This window comes from Aphelocoma coerulescens, chromosome 2 (genome assembly GCF_041296385.1).
Source record: "Aphelocoma coerulescens isolate FSJ_1873_10779 chromosome 2, UR_Acoe_1.0, whole genome shotgun sequence".
Lineage (NCBI taxonomy): Eukaryota > Metazoa > Chordata > Aves > Passeriformes > Corvidae > Aphelocoma > Aphelocoma coerulescens.
The window spans coordinates 116,620,081-116,636,675 of NC_091015.1; the positions used below are offsets into that span (position 1 = coordinate 116,620,081).

The 16,595-nt window shown below is 39.5% G+C and overlaps 1 protein-coding gene across 26 annotated transcripts in view; it reads left to right on the forward strand.

Annotated features, from left to right (window-relative positions):
* The window catches only part of EPB41L3 (erythrocyte membrane protein band 4.1 like 3), a 143,933-nt gene that overhangs the window by 103,868 nt on the left and 23,470 nt on the right, over nt 1-16,595 (forward strand). For 21 of the 26 annotated variants that reach the window (XM_069004497.1, XM_069004492.1, XM_069004495.1 and 18 more), the window contains exons 5-12: nt 543-585; nt 3,291-3,366; nt 4,908-5,126; nt 5,442-5,529; nt 9,034-9,186; nt 11,243-11,340; nt 12,680-12,855; nt 14,943-15,163. In XM_069004497.1, coding sequence (XP_068860598.1) covers nt 543-585; nt 3,291-3,366; nt 4,908-5,126; nt 5,442-5,529; nt 9,034-9,186; nt 11,243-11,340; nt 12,680-12,855; nt 14,943-15,163 — 1,074 coding nt within the window. The remainder of the gene's footprint in view (nt 1-542; nt 586-3,290; nt 3,367-4,907; nt 5,127-5,441; nt 5,530-9,033; nt 9,187-11,242; nt 11,341-12,679; nt 12,856-14,942; nt 15,164-16,595) is intronic. The other 5 variants (XM_069004490.1, XM_069004501.1, XM_069004504.1 and 2 more) reach the window with 1 other exon arrangement.

The window sequence follows — 16,595 nt, forward strand, 5'->3', positions numbered from 1 at the left end:
TCCTCAGCAGGGGTTTTGTCTTGCATAGTCACTGGGCTCTGCATGGTGTGGATGAGGGCAGAGGTGCTGTGGTTCTGCCTCTGGTTTTCCCCAGAGAGCCCCTTGTGCCCATGCTGCATTGCAAACAGGGTAGTGTCCTACTCTGCACTTGCTTATCCTCTAGCAAGTCTTTTCAGGCTTTCCAGGATCAGAAAAAAAAAATCAATCTAAAAAAATCTCTTTGTAGCAAGCTTGTAGAAATTTAGTTTTCCCAGGAGATACCGTGGAAAAAGATTTCTGTGGATTCATTTTACCAATTCCTATTTTTCATTCTTTTACTTCAAATCATTCAGGCCCTCAAAGTCTGTGAGGGCTATTAAAAATCCTGCTTCTACCCAGGGCCACATCTTGAAAATTAGTGTCAGCCCTGCCTACTGCTGCTCCAAGGAGAAAGGGGTGGCAGAGCTTCACATGTTCTAACTTTGACTCATAGCACTGTTTTAAAAATAATGTTTATTGTGTTTTCTAATTCAAATTGAAAAAAGGAAACATTTTCTTTGCAGAATTGGTTGGACCCTGCCAAGGAAATCAAGAAGCAGATCCGAAGTAAGTTTGTTATTGTTGCCCCCTTCTACATGTCTCCCCATGGGGACAAAGCCAATTTCACAGACATCTTTTGTATCCTGTCCCAAGTCTTTAGCAAAGGAATTATCTACATCTTTTAAATATTTTATGCCTTGGTGATGGTGAGGCATTACTGATGCTCGTAACACATGAACTTGCATTGCTGAAAACAACTTGACATTTGCAGAGATGTGAAATCCCGAAGTTTGACATTAAGCAATGTAACCTTAGGGACTAGGCCACATATATGAATTATTTCTTGCATTACTGATATTTTTATCATATCCAGAAACACTGCTCATGCCCCATACTGAATTAACTGGTACAAAGATAGTACTTTATCTAAAATATCTTTCCTTTCTGCATTTCAGAAGCTTGATGTTTGCTCCTAATATGGCCATTCAGTCAATTTTCTGATTCACATGAATCTTTTAAAAAGCTCAATTGTTATAACTAGGCATCTGCTACATTAGAAATTCAAAAACCCCTCAAAGGAAAGCCTTGTTGAGACTGCTGGGCTCAAAATTTGACTTGCTTTTTTTTTACTTCCCCTCACTTTTAAAAATTTACAAAATTTTTATGTGTATGACTTCTGTGGGCAGAAAAGCCTCAGTTACTTTTTCTTTGTACATTTTTTAAATGACTCCTTCTAGCACTTGTGCTTTCAAAAACAAAAGTATCTGGTAATTCACATTTGTTGGGTCAGGCCTGGCAAATAAATCCCTTCCCTCTCCAAAATTCAAAGGGCTAATTTACCCTGGCAGGAAAATTTCCCCACTTACTGTGAGCAATCTCCCCTTTCCTCCAGTATTATTTTCATTAGAAGTAAGTGATCTGCAATACAAAGTAATGAACATTTGCCTTTTTTAAATCTCATGAAGGGATGGATCTGAAGAGAAAGGTGCTTTAGACCATGATGAGTCAGGTTACACAGATGATCAATGCAAGTAAAGCAGCTCAGCTCCCCACCACGTATTTGAAATGCATTTAATATGTACCCAAGTCATGAAATAGACAATGAAAGGTTGTGACAGCGGGATATTAACCAGGGCAGAAGAGTCTCATCCTGGACTTGAGGCAGTGGACAGTTGTATTTGCAGAAAATGACAGTAATAATTTGCTTTCTCTGTACAGTTCATCCCAGAAGTTTGGAACAGGCCAACAGTGGAAAAGCAGTGCTGTTACCCATAATGCTTTCCAAAACATACATATAGTCCTGCTGAACGCTGCTGGGATTTCATCCCAGTGGTTGAGAAAGGCCTTTGGTTCACACCCCGTTAGTTGTAACCCACTAACTTGCACAATGTTAGGTTTCATTCCAACCCCTGTAAATATTAAGTGAAGACTGCTTACTCCTCTACCTTAACCATTTGTGCAATTATGATGGGCTTTATAATAGGTTTGGTTTATTTTATATGCGCCAAGGAATAGGTTTATGGGCCTCTGTCCATCTGTTAAGGGACCAGGTGTCACCCCCTGGCTGCTCTCCCACCTTGGGGCTGGTCTACTCCCTGGTGGGACCATACCCCATCCTCACTGCCAGCCAAAACTTCCTTTCACCATCTTTTATGGCCCAAGAAAATGGAAAATATTGTAAAATCAGGGACTCCCAAAGTCTTGCCAAGAGCTGAAGTCCTGATGGTGAACGTCAAAAGTCTTCTTGCACATTCAGAGAATCATTTAATTGTTTGGATTGGATGGGACCTTAAAGATCACCTAGTTTCAACCCCTGCCGTAGGCAGGGACACTTCCCACTAAACCAGGTTGCTCAAAGCTCCATCCAACATGGCCTTGAACATTTGAGCCTGTTTTCTCAGATGTGTGGATGGCCAAAGTGGATGGTGCTTTGCATGGGATGGAATTTCCTTGTTGCTTGTAAGAACAGTGTGGTTTGGGGTTTTGTTATTGCTTTTCATTTGCATTCAAGTCATGTGCTAGTGTAACCAGCCTTTTTTTTTTTGTTTTCAAAATAGCTTCTATATTTACATGCCACGTTCAACTCTTTTTCAAAATCTTGATATTATTTCTTTACAACATTTGGAGCTAACACTCCAGAAATAATTTTGCCAACTCTGGTGATACAAACCAGTATCCATCCTGTGGGTCAACTAAATTTAGTGAAATAATTAAATAAGAGTTCCCCAGTGCTATGTATTTTTTCAGTCATACTCTCTGTGTTTGTCCTTGCAGTTTTGTCTGCACAGTAATTTATGTCTGCTGAAGAAAGGACCTATGTGCTGAGGCAGCACTCTGAGAGGATTCTGTGAGCTGATTTGGGCAGCTAGGCCTCGGCACATCACCCTGCTCCAGAGCCCATTTGTATTCTGGCTTGTGGTGTTTCCAGCACCTCTGTGTTTTGGGTTATTGGTTTTTAAAGCTTGTACAGACTGTGTGGTGCTTTCTTTCAATAAACCTTGTTCTCAGACTGAGGGGTTTTTTTAGTATTAGTAATAAATTACTGCTCTTTCAGTGTCCTCACTTCAGTAGAAATCCTACTAAATAAGAAAAAAGCTGTAAAACCTGATCTAATACAGTATCTTCAGTATGACATGTGGGAAAAATATTTAAAAACCTGTTCTTATTAATTGCTTGTCTGGGATATTTTTAAGTCTGCTGGTGATTGAATAACATGAGCATCTCTGTTTGCACTTGCAGTGTAGTTTCAGTCAATTTGTGTTCTTTTCCAGGTGGTGCTTGGCAGTTTGCATTTAATGTGAAATTCTACCCTCCAGACCCTGCCCAGCTATCTGAAGACATTACCAGGTGTTTTAAACATTAAATACCTTTTTATAAGTGGCTTTAAAGCTGCTCCTGGTAGCACTTACACTCTAATTATCCAAGAAAAGAAACATGTTATATTCTCATTGTCTTTCTTTTTCATATGAGCTTATGGAAAATATGCAATGCTTTGACAGAAAAGGCAGTGTGAACAGTGTCTATCCTCTGTGTTTTGAAGTATTTTGTATAGTTTAACCCTAAACCTCTAAGCTTTTTCAATATGCATATTCCTTAGAGTTGATTTTGATTTTCCCAAAAATGCATGATGCCCATTTTTGCCAGTGGTAACAAGTTATTACTGTAAATAAAATCGTAACTATGAGAGGAAAGAAGTGAAATAATGTGGTTTCATGACCATACTGAATCCAAAACAGAGCAAGCACTGAACCAGCTACTTAGGAAAAAATGAACTCTTTCCCAGCTGAAACCAGGACAGATGAGAATAAGCATGCAGGCAAATTTTGTATATCATTTAACAAAGTAAGCAATCAATGTGCATGGAATAGACAATATGGTGGTAATGAATAGCTGCTCCCTGCTCTCAAAGTCACTTAGCTCTCCACTCTACACCTCTGCTCTCTGGTTTTGTATTCAGATTGCAACCACAACAAAAAAAAAAGCAAAGCCTCACCTGATTTCCTCCTTGGAAGGAGGCACAAAATCTTTGAGCCATGATGAGTTTTTGTGCCATCAGCAAACTGTTCCTCAGCTTGTTGCAACATTTTGCGACCTTTGAATATTTTTAACCTTCAGTGCTTTATGGACTACTTGTTGCTTTTAAGGTAGCACGAAGCCTTTGGCCTAGATCAGGGTCCCTGTGGTAGGTACTGTGCAGAAAGACAGTGTGCCAAAAGTTCACACTTGAGCAGAGGACTTCCAAAGGAAAGGATTGCTTTATTCCTCTTCTGACTCTTAAATTTCCCCTGGGAACTCTGCCTTTTCCGCCAAACCAATGCTCTTCACTTTTTTTTCTGTTTTCATCTATCTGGTGAAACCTTTCACTGCATATCTCTGTGGTTTTAACAGCATTTACTGTTTAAATATATTTTTGAGAAAGCACAAAAGGTTGCTAAAGAGACAGCTTACGTTTTTTGAATGACGTGGAGTTCAGCTATTCTTAAATGAACAGTATATGAGGTTTTAAATTATTTTTTTGTCCTTAAAGAATTATCCAGTAATTTTATGTCTTAGTGATTTATGATAGAAATCTAGTGTGCTTAATGGGTATTTCTTCATCTAGGTCATTAAACAAAGTAATAACCTATTTTATTAAGAGATCTCCATGGTGCTGTGTAAAGATAAATTAGGTGTTCCTACTGATAAATTAGGCAAGAGCTTGGCGTTTTGGGGTTTTTTGGTTGTTTTTACAAAATTGTTATTGTCCTTGTAAATGGCAGAAAAGCTCTGGGCTTGGCTGTCTGCAAATTCCTAATGGAACCAAGGCCTCTTTCCAGTGCTCGGGCGGCCCATCTTTGGGGGCAGCAGTGGAGGAGCCCTGTCTGAGCTGCTTTGGTGCTCCCTTGCAGGTACTACCTCTGCTTGCAGCTGAGAGATGACATTGTTTCGGGTCGGCTGCCCTGCTCGTTCGTCACGCTGGCCCTGCTGGGCTCCTACACCGTGCAGTCAGAGCTCGGCGACTACGACCCCGATGAGTACGGCAGCGACTACATCAGCGAGTTCCGCTTTGCGCCAAACCACACTAAAGAGCTGGAGGACAAAGTGATCGAGCTGCACAAGAGCCACAGGTAAGCAGAGGGAAGCAGTGTGAGCTCTAGCCTGCTTCAGGTACCGTCCTGGTGCATCAGGAGAAGTTAAATTCTGCAGTGGTGTACTCAATATTCTTCTGGCAAGACTCCTCTCTGTGTGTCTTTGGATAGAGAAGAGCTTTGTAGCATGAGCGGTAACAGGGTCTGCACTAGAGCTGTGGCTCTGGTAGGGACCCAGCTACCCAAGGGGTATGGCTGTAGTTCTGACAGGCTGAAAATGTTTTCCAGCTGCTGGATTTTCTTTTGGATTCTGTTTTCTTAATATTTATGCTAGAACTGGTTGCTTTTCCACAGGGGAATGACACCTGCAGAAGCTGAGATGCATTTCCTGGAGAATGCCAAAAAACTATCAATGTATGGAGTAGATCTCCATCATGCCAAGGTATGTACTTTGGTTTTTTCACTGGCCGTATTTCCCCCCGGCATAGTACTTGAATCTGCATGAACTCCCTGATTTATTTTTTCTTGTGTTTTTGAGACAGGAATTTTGTGGGATGAATCTTGTGTCATTATGAGGAAAGGTGACTCACGGGATAAGCATAAATATATCTTGTAACCATAACATAATTTAGCCTATAGATTCAAAGATGTTGCACATAAACTTTCATGTTGATTAAACAATGCTATCTGGAAGGAAAATATTGAATGGATGGAGAGATGAGGAAGGATTTCAGAAACTGTCCAGAGCCTGGTCAATTGTCATTTAATTCAGCTACATTTTCTGGTTTAATAAGGCCAACTATGCTATCTTAACTGGATAGGAGATCATTTCTATGCTGCAAAGGACTTTCAAGCAATTATTTAGGTGTGCTGGAAACCTAATCAGATTGATAGTAATGGGGAGACAGCAGCTTGTCTCTTTCCTGAAGTGTGGTTGTTGCGGTTGACAGGGAGGGCAGTAATTCTCCTGGAAACATTCTCGATGATCAAGTAGTTTCTCTAATCATCAGCAGCCTAAGTTATGAATAAAACATGGTCATTCTTACTGAGGCTTGGGAGAGCCACCTATTAGCCTTGTGTTGGGTGTCTGATTTTTCATTTTAGGGGGTTTTTTTCCAAATAAATAATTACTATTGTTTTCTTAACTCTTCAGAGTAAGACTAATGGATTTTAACATTTTTGAGGTTAGCAAGCATCCTTGGCAAATGAATATTGAACCAAGGAATTCTGCCCTGTGGAGAGAACTGTGTTTTCTGTAAAGGTCAAATTATTGTGAGCCTGTTTTTGTGCTGCAGCTTTCAAGCTACATCCTTTCAAGAACTGAGATAAATTTGCAGCTTGGATCTTGAAAGAGCCTGCAACTGTATCCCTGGGGCATTTCATAGGAGCTGTGCATGTGTGTTACAGAATTCAAGGCAGTCTTTTGTGTTCTGTTAATTGCCTTCACTGGAAATGAAGAATCTGTGTACAGCTCAATGGGCAACATCTACTAGGAGGGATGCCACTGCCTTCCCTGTATCCTGGAGATACATACAAAGTCTTGAGGCACATTTGGAGCAGAGAGAAATGGATTGGCAAATGTCACTCAATAGCTTTTTTTCTGATGCAAAGAAATCCACAAACCAGCAACCAAGTGGATTACTGTTTTAAATAAGTTACAGGCTTTGTTACTGAAGATTTTACATAACATAGCATTAAGGGCTAAGAATTTTTTTCAGAACATTGGGGAAAAGCTGTGAGGTTTAAGATGGGATATTATAAGATAACCATTTTATTTATTCTTTCCTAAAAAAGTATTAGTATCCTGGTTTGCTCTACTTTTTTTCATATGGAAAGACTCAGAGCAAGAGAACTTGGTAGAAAAGTTAATCTCTCTCCAAACTGATGCTCTTAATTTTAAAAGGCTGTGGTGGTAACCATGTTGTGTTTGTTTGTGGGTTAAGAAACCCGACAGTCATCTTGAAAACTGAGCTGAAGGTGGGAAAAGTAGACTCTGCGTGAGAAGTCATGTTTAGTTTTAATTAGGTCTGCCAGTGAGATTTGATGGTGTCAGACTAGGGAACAAGTGTCTCTGTGCATCCCTTTTGGAAGTCGTGCCGTGGCAAATGTCTCTATGTAAATGTCAATTCATTAAGGCTGTGCCAATATCTTGGGTGTTGGACACATCTTTGACTCACCAGCTCCCATTAAAAGTAGTTCCCAGTTATCCAATGCAAGACTGTGATGAAAAATGTGTTCAAATAGACAGATTTGTCCTCTGGGCTGTCACCATTCTGAGGAAGCCCCTCCCATCCATATGCAGAGCTAAAGGGATGTGCCTCGTTCATTACAGCTAACAGGTTTCTATCCCATATAACCACTTGGCTCCTGAACAAAGCCAAATTCTTTTACTCAGATTTCATTTTACACTAGTAGAATCACATTGGAAAACAATCTCTGACACCAGCAAGTAACAGAAGTCTTGAATAAACCTAGATCTGCGGCGAAGGTGGAGATGAGGGGAGAAGGCATTTCTCAACAAGTTTTTGAGAAAATGTATCAAAAAAAAGGATGGCACCTGCAGAAATGTGCCATGAGCACACTTGCATTTCAGGCATTCACCAGGCAGTGTGATTACTGCAATGAGACTTTGTTTTTCAGAATGTATTCACTGTATTTAGACATTGCTCTTTGCTTAGGAAAGTGAAACTGAAGTATACTGAAAAAAATTAGCTTTATCTTTTCTGTAGTGCCTGATGGTGATACCACACAAGAGCTGTATTTAGAAAAAGTATCTTTAAGTGATGATACCATCATTGTTGGAACATATGTCCTCTGTTGGTGTGTTTTCTAACACTGGAGTGACTTTGTGGTACTATTTCTATGTTGTGATTTTAAAACTTTTTTTCGTTTCAAGCTGTGCTGTAGCTGTTTCATCGTGACTGACCATGCATACCATTGCATTGGTCTTGAAATGTAATCAGTTTTTCAACAGGAGCCTAAAAGATGGCCAGCTGAGAAAACCAGAGGAAAATGATGGATTCATTTCATAATTATCATAGGGTGACATCTTCCTAGCTTCTGCTATCAGATTTTTGTGACCTTAGTTTATTTAAAAACAATTTGTGAAGGACTCAGTACTTTAAAGTGGACTCTTTTTTCTCTATCAGTACTAGTACTTAGCTAAATGAACACAACAGTGATAGAAGATAATGAAAATTGGTTTTAGACTATGCGAAGACTTCTACAGGAAAGACAAATCTGTATTTCTTAAAAAAATACATATTTATGTGTACGTTCTGATAAGATTGCAGACAAATGTTTTGTTGTGCTAATGTGTCTGAGCTACAGCCTCCTGTCAAACATAGGCTATAGCACAGGCACAGTCTCACACTTTTGAAAAAGAATCTTTTCTGGTCCAAATGCCCAACTTTATGCCCACTGGGCATTTCAAAGTGAAAAAAAGCAAAGACACAAGAGCATGAAAGAAGCTAGCAAACGTACTAAAGCCAAGATGAGCAAACTATAGAAGAAAAATCTGTCTAAGGATTCACAAGGCTTAGTCATGGAGATGAGTGATACCAGGAGAAATAAATTTGTATGCTGTCATACTTACTTTCAATCTGGTATTTATGCTAATAAACCTTTTTTATTATGCTAATAAAACTTTGCCATATGATTGATACAATTCTTTTAACGACGTCTAAAATTTCCCTTCTCCTTTTGGAGTCTTTGTAAAACATAAGGAAACATTGGAAACCCTCAGTTTCCTTCACCCTGCCCAACCTTACTATTATTTGCATGAATGCATTCAGTGAGTAGGGTAGTGCTCAGAAATCAGGTCACTACAGCTGATGCATTAAAAAGATGTAGCTCAGATGGAAACACAGGATACAGGAATCTGTAGTACTGTAGGATGCAAGGATAGAAATACTCAACAAAATGCATTGCTTGCTATTCTTGCCAGGATTCTGAAGGAGTGGAAATCATGCTAGGAGTCTGTGCAAGTGGACTCTTAATATATCGAGACAGACTCAGAATAAATAGATTTGCCTGGCCAAAGGTTTTGAAAATTTCCTACAAGAGGAACAACTTCTACATCAAAATCCGACCAGGGGAGGTAAGGGCATCCTGATTCTCTTAAGTGGATGAGCCTCTTGAAGAAACATGAGTTTTTACTGATTTGTTGACTTGTTTTCTCTTATAAGCTTTTAACATTCCTCTCCATTTATATTTCCTAATTTATGCTGATTTTCATATGAAAGGTTAGGTATATACTTTCTTTAAAATACAAGTAAAAAACTTCTTTGGTATTTTTCTGTTTATATCCATGAACTACTATAAGGAATAAGTATGGCTATCTGCACATAAAAAGCTCATCCATGTTATGAATATTTTGGGCATTTAAGAACAATATTGCTTATTCATGGAGAGCTTGTTATCCTCCCTCATGTTGCATATTAAATTGGCATTTAGCTCACCCACTGAGAGATGTAGACAGGCCATACCAAACTTTATAAACATACCAGACCAGTATATTCACAGCATTTTGGGTAGCTTCACACATTAGCCCCCCCAAGCCCACAGGAGCTCCTGTTCTGGCTCTGGAGAAGGGGATGTGAAACCTCGTACAGTGAGTGCCCTCTCGTGGCTCAGCCGGATGCGAAGGAAATACCGACCTCATGGGCTGAGCATGCGCTCATGCAGAAATCATGGATATCATGGAATGGTTTGGGTTGGAAGGGACCTTAATGATCATCTAGTTCCAACCCCTCTGCCATAGGCAGGGACACCATCCACTAGACCAGGTTGTTAAAAGCTCCATCCAGCCTGGCCTGTAAGGTGATAACTCTTAAGAAAAACCTCAGGAGGAATTCAGGATCATCACAGGCAAAGGAGGATTTCCATTTTAAATGATGGTACAATAATTGGTCTGTAATAGATGAAAACCCCATATCCATTTAGAGTGTGTAGCAGGACAAAAATCACTTAGATGAGGACTGGCATTTGTCCCCTGATGCAGCCAGTGTCTCTGGGACTGACTTCATAAATGACCTGGGGCACTTGCTGGGGCCCCCCACCACCGAGCCTGAGCCTTTTTTAGAGTCCTAAACTAAAGTCCACAAACCTACATCTCCTGCCTCTCAGCAGACACAGTTTTAGTAACCAAATTTCCAGTCTTGAGTTTGATTTTAAAAACCCAAACAAATAGTCACTGGCATTCCCAATGCCTGCACTGAAGCTCTCCACCACTGCTTCCCTGTTGGGCTCTGCTGGTCTTGGCACACAGCATCCTGTGACCAGGCCATAGTTCTGTGTGTAAAATAATCAATGCAGCCTCTGTCCAAATTACGTTTGATGATAATGTGATTCACTATCCCACATGTCATCTTTATTATTTTGTTGTTTCCTGCCTTATTTCTCTGCCAGCTTCCATAGGGATCCAGACTTCCTTACAAGTGCCCTTCTGCCTACCTTTCCCCCATCACAACAACTCTATTTTATCTTCTCAGCTATCTGCATGTAGCCATCAACATGTTACAGCAGATACAGCTGGCACAGCTTCTGCATCAGAAATGGGTAAATTTGCAGCACAATCTAAAAAGGTCTCTTTGTATCTCCAGACAACTCTTTTCAATTACCTGTCTTGCCCCATCCTCCTCAGATGAATTAGCTCTAACCACTGTGATTTACTAACAGTAGCACTTTTACTGTAAATCTCCTTAATCTAAGGCTGTGTGAGACCAAATCAGTCCCTGAGGACTATGTTCACTTCCAGCTATTACCAGGCTTCCCACTGTAGTTTAAACTGGTGAAATTTCTTCAACAGGGTTAAAACATTTGAATGAAGTTTTCTCAGAATTCTCCCAAGTCTTAACTGGTCTCTTTGTTACTGTAGGGTATAAGACATCACTGTCACCATAAGAAATCTTTTGCTCATAAACAGTGTTTCCCCCCAGAAATGATCCTCAAAGGTTGCTGTAGATTATCACTCACAGCTTCCTTCCCAGAATTCTTTCTGTAGAATATGTATTTATGTGGTTATATACCTGAGCATATACATGCACCCTTGCAATGAGATGATACAGATGGAGGAAATGAAGATGAACCTGTGTACACTGTCTAAAAATAGATGCACAGCATCAAAAACATACTTATTCTTTTTTCCTACCTAGTTTGAGCAGTTTGAAAGCACTATTGGGTTTAAGTTGCCAAATCATCGTGCTGCAAAGCGCTTATGGAAGGTGTGTGTTGAACACCATACATTTTTCAGGTATGTGGATTTCTTTTCCTAAAGGTGTGATGTAAAAAGATCAATTCTGTCAGCAGAGACAAAACCCTTCAAATCAAATTGTCTTTTTGATCATGAGGTACCTCTGAGCAGATAAGATATTGCTTCTTCAAAATTTGAGATGTTGCACCCAAATTATTCATACTATTTCATATAGATACTGCTTAAAATCACCATATGGTCCTAATTAATCATTTTGCTTTATCTGTGCCATGATATTATCAGCTGCTATAATTAAAGAGATGAAGGACTCTGCTGCACCTACTGCATATAAGCTTGCATAGGGAGAACAACTTATATGGAAGATTGCCGGGGGATGTGAAAAAGAGTTTAAAAAAAAAGGATATTTTATTTAATTATGTATGAAAGTACAGACAGTAGTAGGTGGTGTATTTTTTACTCACACAGAATACCCAACCCATAGCTGTAATTTTTGGATTACTAAGGAGTTTTGCACCTTTTTTTTTTTTTTTTTTGACTTCTAAGAAGAACTGAGAAAACTTTGGGATAGTGAAATAAATGCTGTAATTAGTTTGTGCTAAGAGAGTAACTAAAAAGACATGCGACAAGGGAAACCCAAAAGGGTGAGATTTTCAACAGTTTTTAAGGGTGTCCAGTGCTTAAAAACCCCCTCTGGGGTATGTTTGGGAATACTGAAGAATTCCTCTCCTTTCTTAAAACTGTTGGTTCAGGCTGTCTGCACATTCATATGAAGTGCAGTCTTACCAGCAAAAGATCTAAAGAGAAACAGAGTGTGCATTTTTGGGGTATTTTCTGATTTTTAATGACAAATCAATGTCTGAGGCCTAGACTCCATAGCAGGAGAATGGCTTTTTCAGCCAGCTACCATGTCCAAAACACAGAGGGTGGGAGAGCTCTAACCTGAAAAATGTCTACACCCCTGTGAATGAATACTGCCTGGCATTCACTGGCAATCAGTTCTGGCCCTGTCTTCAGCATAACATCACCATGTTAAAATTGAAGAGATACATCTGCATTTCAGCCCAGTCGGGACCTCTGATACAGGGAACACCTTATTTTTTGTTTTGGTGGTCAGAAAATAGTAAATATGGTTTTCAAGCATGAAGGAGCTGAGTGATTCCTGCCCGTTTGGAAGAACTCAGATCTACAAATGCTTTAGCTAAGTGGTTTTGTCATGCTGTATGAGGGGCATCCTTTGACTCCCTTTTAGCCACAGACCGGTGAGGCACAGGTGACCATGGAGAGTGATACCCAGCAGTCGTCTTCTCTCCTCTTGCAGAAACAGTAGACTGATTTTGGAGGAGGGGGAATAACAGGTGCACTGCTTGGTGTGTTTTAGGCTCCTGCTGCCAGAAGCACCTCCAAAGAAGTTCCTCACGCTGGGCTCCAAGTTTCGCTACAGCGGCCGGACGCAGGCCCAGACGAGAAGAGCCAGTGCCCTCATAGACCGTCCTGCACCTTACTTTGAGCGCTCTTCCAGTAAACGTTACACCATGTCTCGCAGCCTAGATGGGGGTAAGGGCCTCTCAATTGACTTTGTCCAAAGTTACCATCACGGTGATCACTGCTTTAGATTAGGTATAAACCTCATCATCTCATCTCCTTGAGATTCGGCTGAGTGGAGGCTGTGAGTACCTGCACGTTCACTGCAGGGGTAGAGGAGGATGTAGAGAAATTCCATGCTAAATGTACTGATGTGGTCCTTACTAAGTGTTTGCCTGGAGGATGTCCTTTGGAGACCACTCTTCACAGAGCCTCTGTCTTGGCCCTGTTCCTGCTTTGGGGAAGGATGGGATGGACCTGCCTGCCAAGGAAGTCAGGTTTCAACACTTTTTCAGGGTTTGCATGAGTGACTGTTTGGGTTTTGGTTGAATCTGGGTTCTTTCTCCTGTGTAGGTTTTTCACTTGAGTTTATTACGATCCAGAAATTAATTATTTCCCTTGAGTAATAACACTTGATACCAATTACCTCACACCCTGGTCTGATGAGAACTAAGAGACTTTTTCATATGTTACTTTTGAAGGTATGAAATGGAGAGTAACATACATAGGTTAATAGTACATCCTTCCTCTCTTTATCCTTGGTTCATGGAGGTCATGGTTCTGCTGCTGGCTTTAGTTAAATCAGTGTGTAATTCAGAGTATCAGCTACTTCCATCAGCTATTACTGATGTCAGCTGTTGAGTAAAAAGAGGTTATAGTTTTGTAGTTTATTTTTGTAGAAAAAAAAAGACTGAAACTAAACTCAGATTCATTAGAGATTAAACAAAAAGGTGAATTCTCTTGCAGAATATCACAAATTGCAATGAGTATAGTTGGTGGTGGGGACAGGGAGAAGCTTTGATTTAAAAGTACAAATGACAAGCCTTTTTCTCTCCCTCTAAAGGTGCTGCTTGTCATTAATTATTTTGGAATCTTCTAATTCTGATGTGCTTCTTGCTCGTTACCAAGCAACTGGTGACCTGATTGCTGTGCATGTGTTTCAAAGCAGAAATTATCCTTCTGCATTATTTTTTTTGTAACATCTAAACAGGATGTGTCCCTCCACTCCCTTTGCTTTCTCCTGCTTCCTAAACTTAGTCCCAAGAGACAAGATACCTGAAACGCTTTACCCAGCATTTGTTAGACCCTGCAAGGTTTTTGTGATGTTAATTTGCCTAACTGTAAATGGGGGGAAGAGGTTTTTTTAGGCAAGGCTTATGATCTCTTCACTAGTGTTACTATAATGCAGATGTGTCTGTAACATTCTGCATTGTGCTTACATTGTGACCCAGGCTCTGTCATTTGTTACAGATGTGAGTGAGTTTATAAATTTGAATAATCCTATTGGTTTAGAAATTAGTTACCCAATAGTCAAGAGTAGGAGCTGGGCATATGTTAAAGTTTTGATTACATTCTATCTCTAAAGGTACTATTTCTTTCAAAATAATTTTTATATATTTAAATTTGGTGAATTATTGAGCACTTGCATCCTAAAATATTCTGGTTGGGTCCACTGAACTGAATGTCATCACTTTGCAGAATTTTTTAGCATAATGAGCTCACCTAACTGGCAGACTTTAGTACTCAATAATACAAGGATTACATTTCTTTTTTCTCAGGTATTATGCCTGTGTTATATCAATATTGTCATTTTCTGTAATACAGCACATTACTAAATCTGCATTTGATCTGCACTTTTATATTCTGACAGATTTAAAAAAAAACATCTCTTCCACCCCCATGGCTGATGTCATAGCTGGTTCTCCTTATGTTTCCTGCCTGATAACTGTGGCAACGCATCGCTTTTTTTTGTCTGGTGTTTTACTACAGTAGTAATTTTAATGGCTTGCTAGCATTTAACAACTGTGTAATGCACACATTAGCTACAGTAATGTGTGTATACACATCCAGAATGTATGTGTATGCATATAAAAGCTATGAGCTTTATTTCAAGTAAACAGTTTATTTAATGTATGCACATGCTTCTGGTTTCCTGAAACGTGACATAGTTGTGTTTTCAGCATTATCTCAAATGTTTTTCTAAACCAGCTTTTTTAATTTTATGCAGCTTCTCAGCAAAAGCTCTTTCAGATTTTCCCTCTTTAAATATTTGCTTTTAGCATCAGTGAATGAAAACCATGAAATGTACATGAAGGATTCTGTGTCTGCTGCAGAGGTTGGTACTGGCCAGTACGCCACAACAAAGGGCATCTCTCAGACCAACTTGATAACCACTGTGACTCCAGAGAAAAAGACAGAAGAGGAGAAAGATGATGAAGAGGGCAAAAAGAAGAGAGCAGAGGAAGTCACCCCGATTTCAGCAATACGCCATGACACCAAGGTAGAATTTTCAGGTTTTTGTATGAAACAGAGATGCCTGGAGAGTGCTTGGAGAAACACAAAATTTTTAGGGAGGGAGGGGAAAGAGGAAATAAAACTAGTTCTGTGAAAGGAAATACAGTATGTATATATATGTGTCTTGAATCAGTGTTTTTGTAGTCCTTTCAGTTTTTGTATGATGTTGTAAAAGTTAGTTCCTGCCTTGGACTGTTTTTTGAAATATGTTTAAGAGTCAGAATGGTGTTTTTCACACAGCATTCAACAGCTCTTTAGGAAATGCCCAGAAGTAGCCTGGCGGTGCGTGTTTGTTCTTCTGGTTTTCGGTCATGTTTTGACTTTTGAATGGCCATCCTGGTTTTTTATTTTGACAAGGCAACAAAACAGTTCTGTATTCTTAGATGTAGCTCTGTGCTTTAAACTATTGTATTTTCCTCTTATACTTCTCATAACACCATTTCCTTGCATGAATTTCAGTGGGCATTTTTTCTCTATTGACTTCTGGATATTAATCTGCTGTTATAAGCAATTTTTTTTCTGGCTTACAAAAGCATTTGCTTCACTTGTGTGAAGTTTGAGTTGAAGAAAGCAGTTTTTATTGATGGCTCTCTTCTCAATTATTAAATTTGAGTCATCCCTTGTCATCTTCAATCCCACCACTGCCACACACACATGGTTGTGCATATCTACTGAGATATTAATACAGGGTAAACCAAACAGGGGGACGGAGAAAATAGTGAATAGAGATTGACAGTGAAGAGAAATATGACAGAATAACATTCAAAAAGTGTACTGTGGAATGCACTTGCTAAACAAGTAATGTTTACCCTCATCTTTTAGAAAGAAAACCTTTACACCCTCAGAACTGTCAAGTATGCTAATGTTAGAACCTGAACTTCTAGCTTTATCACACAAGGCCACGATGAGCTACATAGCAAAAGGATCAGGTCCTCGAAAAGAGTTGCAGTTAAGGTGCTGAAAACCAGAAACAAATTTAGTTACCAAAGGTTTTCTTTTGAAAGTGTGTGCTGTAATTGTAGCATTTAACAAAATTTAACTGGGGTCTTCTTGAAACGCCATTAGTTTCTGCATGGAGAAAGACTGATGAAAATCAAATATGTAGAAAACACCCAATAGAAGCTAGTTCTGTTCCAAGTGTTTGTTAATTTAAGTCAATGGAGGGATCAGTTGCATTTTGAGGATCATCTATCTATTCCTTATATATGGCTAAAAATACTCAAAAGATACTTTAGGACACTGTTTTGATGGAACTTAAAAATGCACAAAAGATTGATTTTTACGCCCACTCAAGAGATGAGTTCTGTTTTAACCAGTCATAAGTAGAGCTTCAGTTCTGTAATCCTGTACATATCTCAGTCCTGCTTCCACATGGACCTGCTAACAGATTTGTCTTTCATCATAAAGAGAATAGGCTC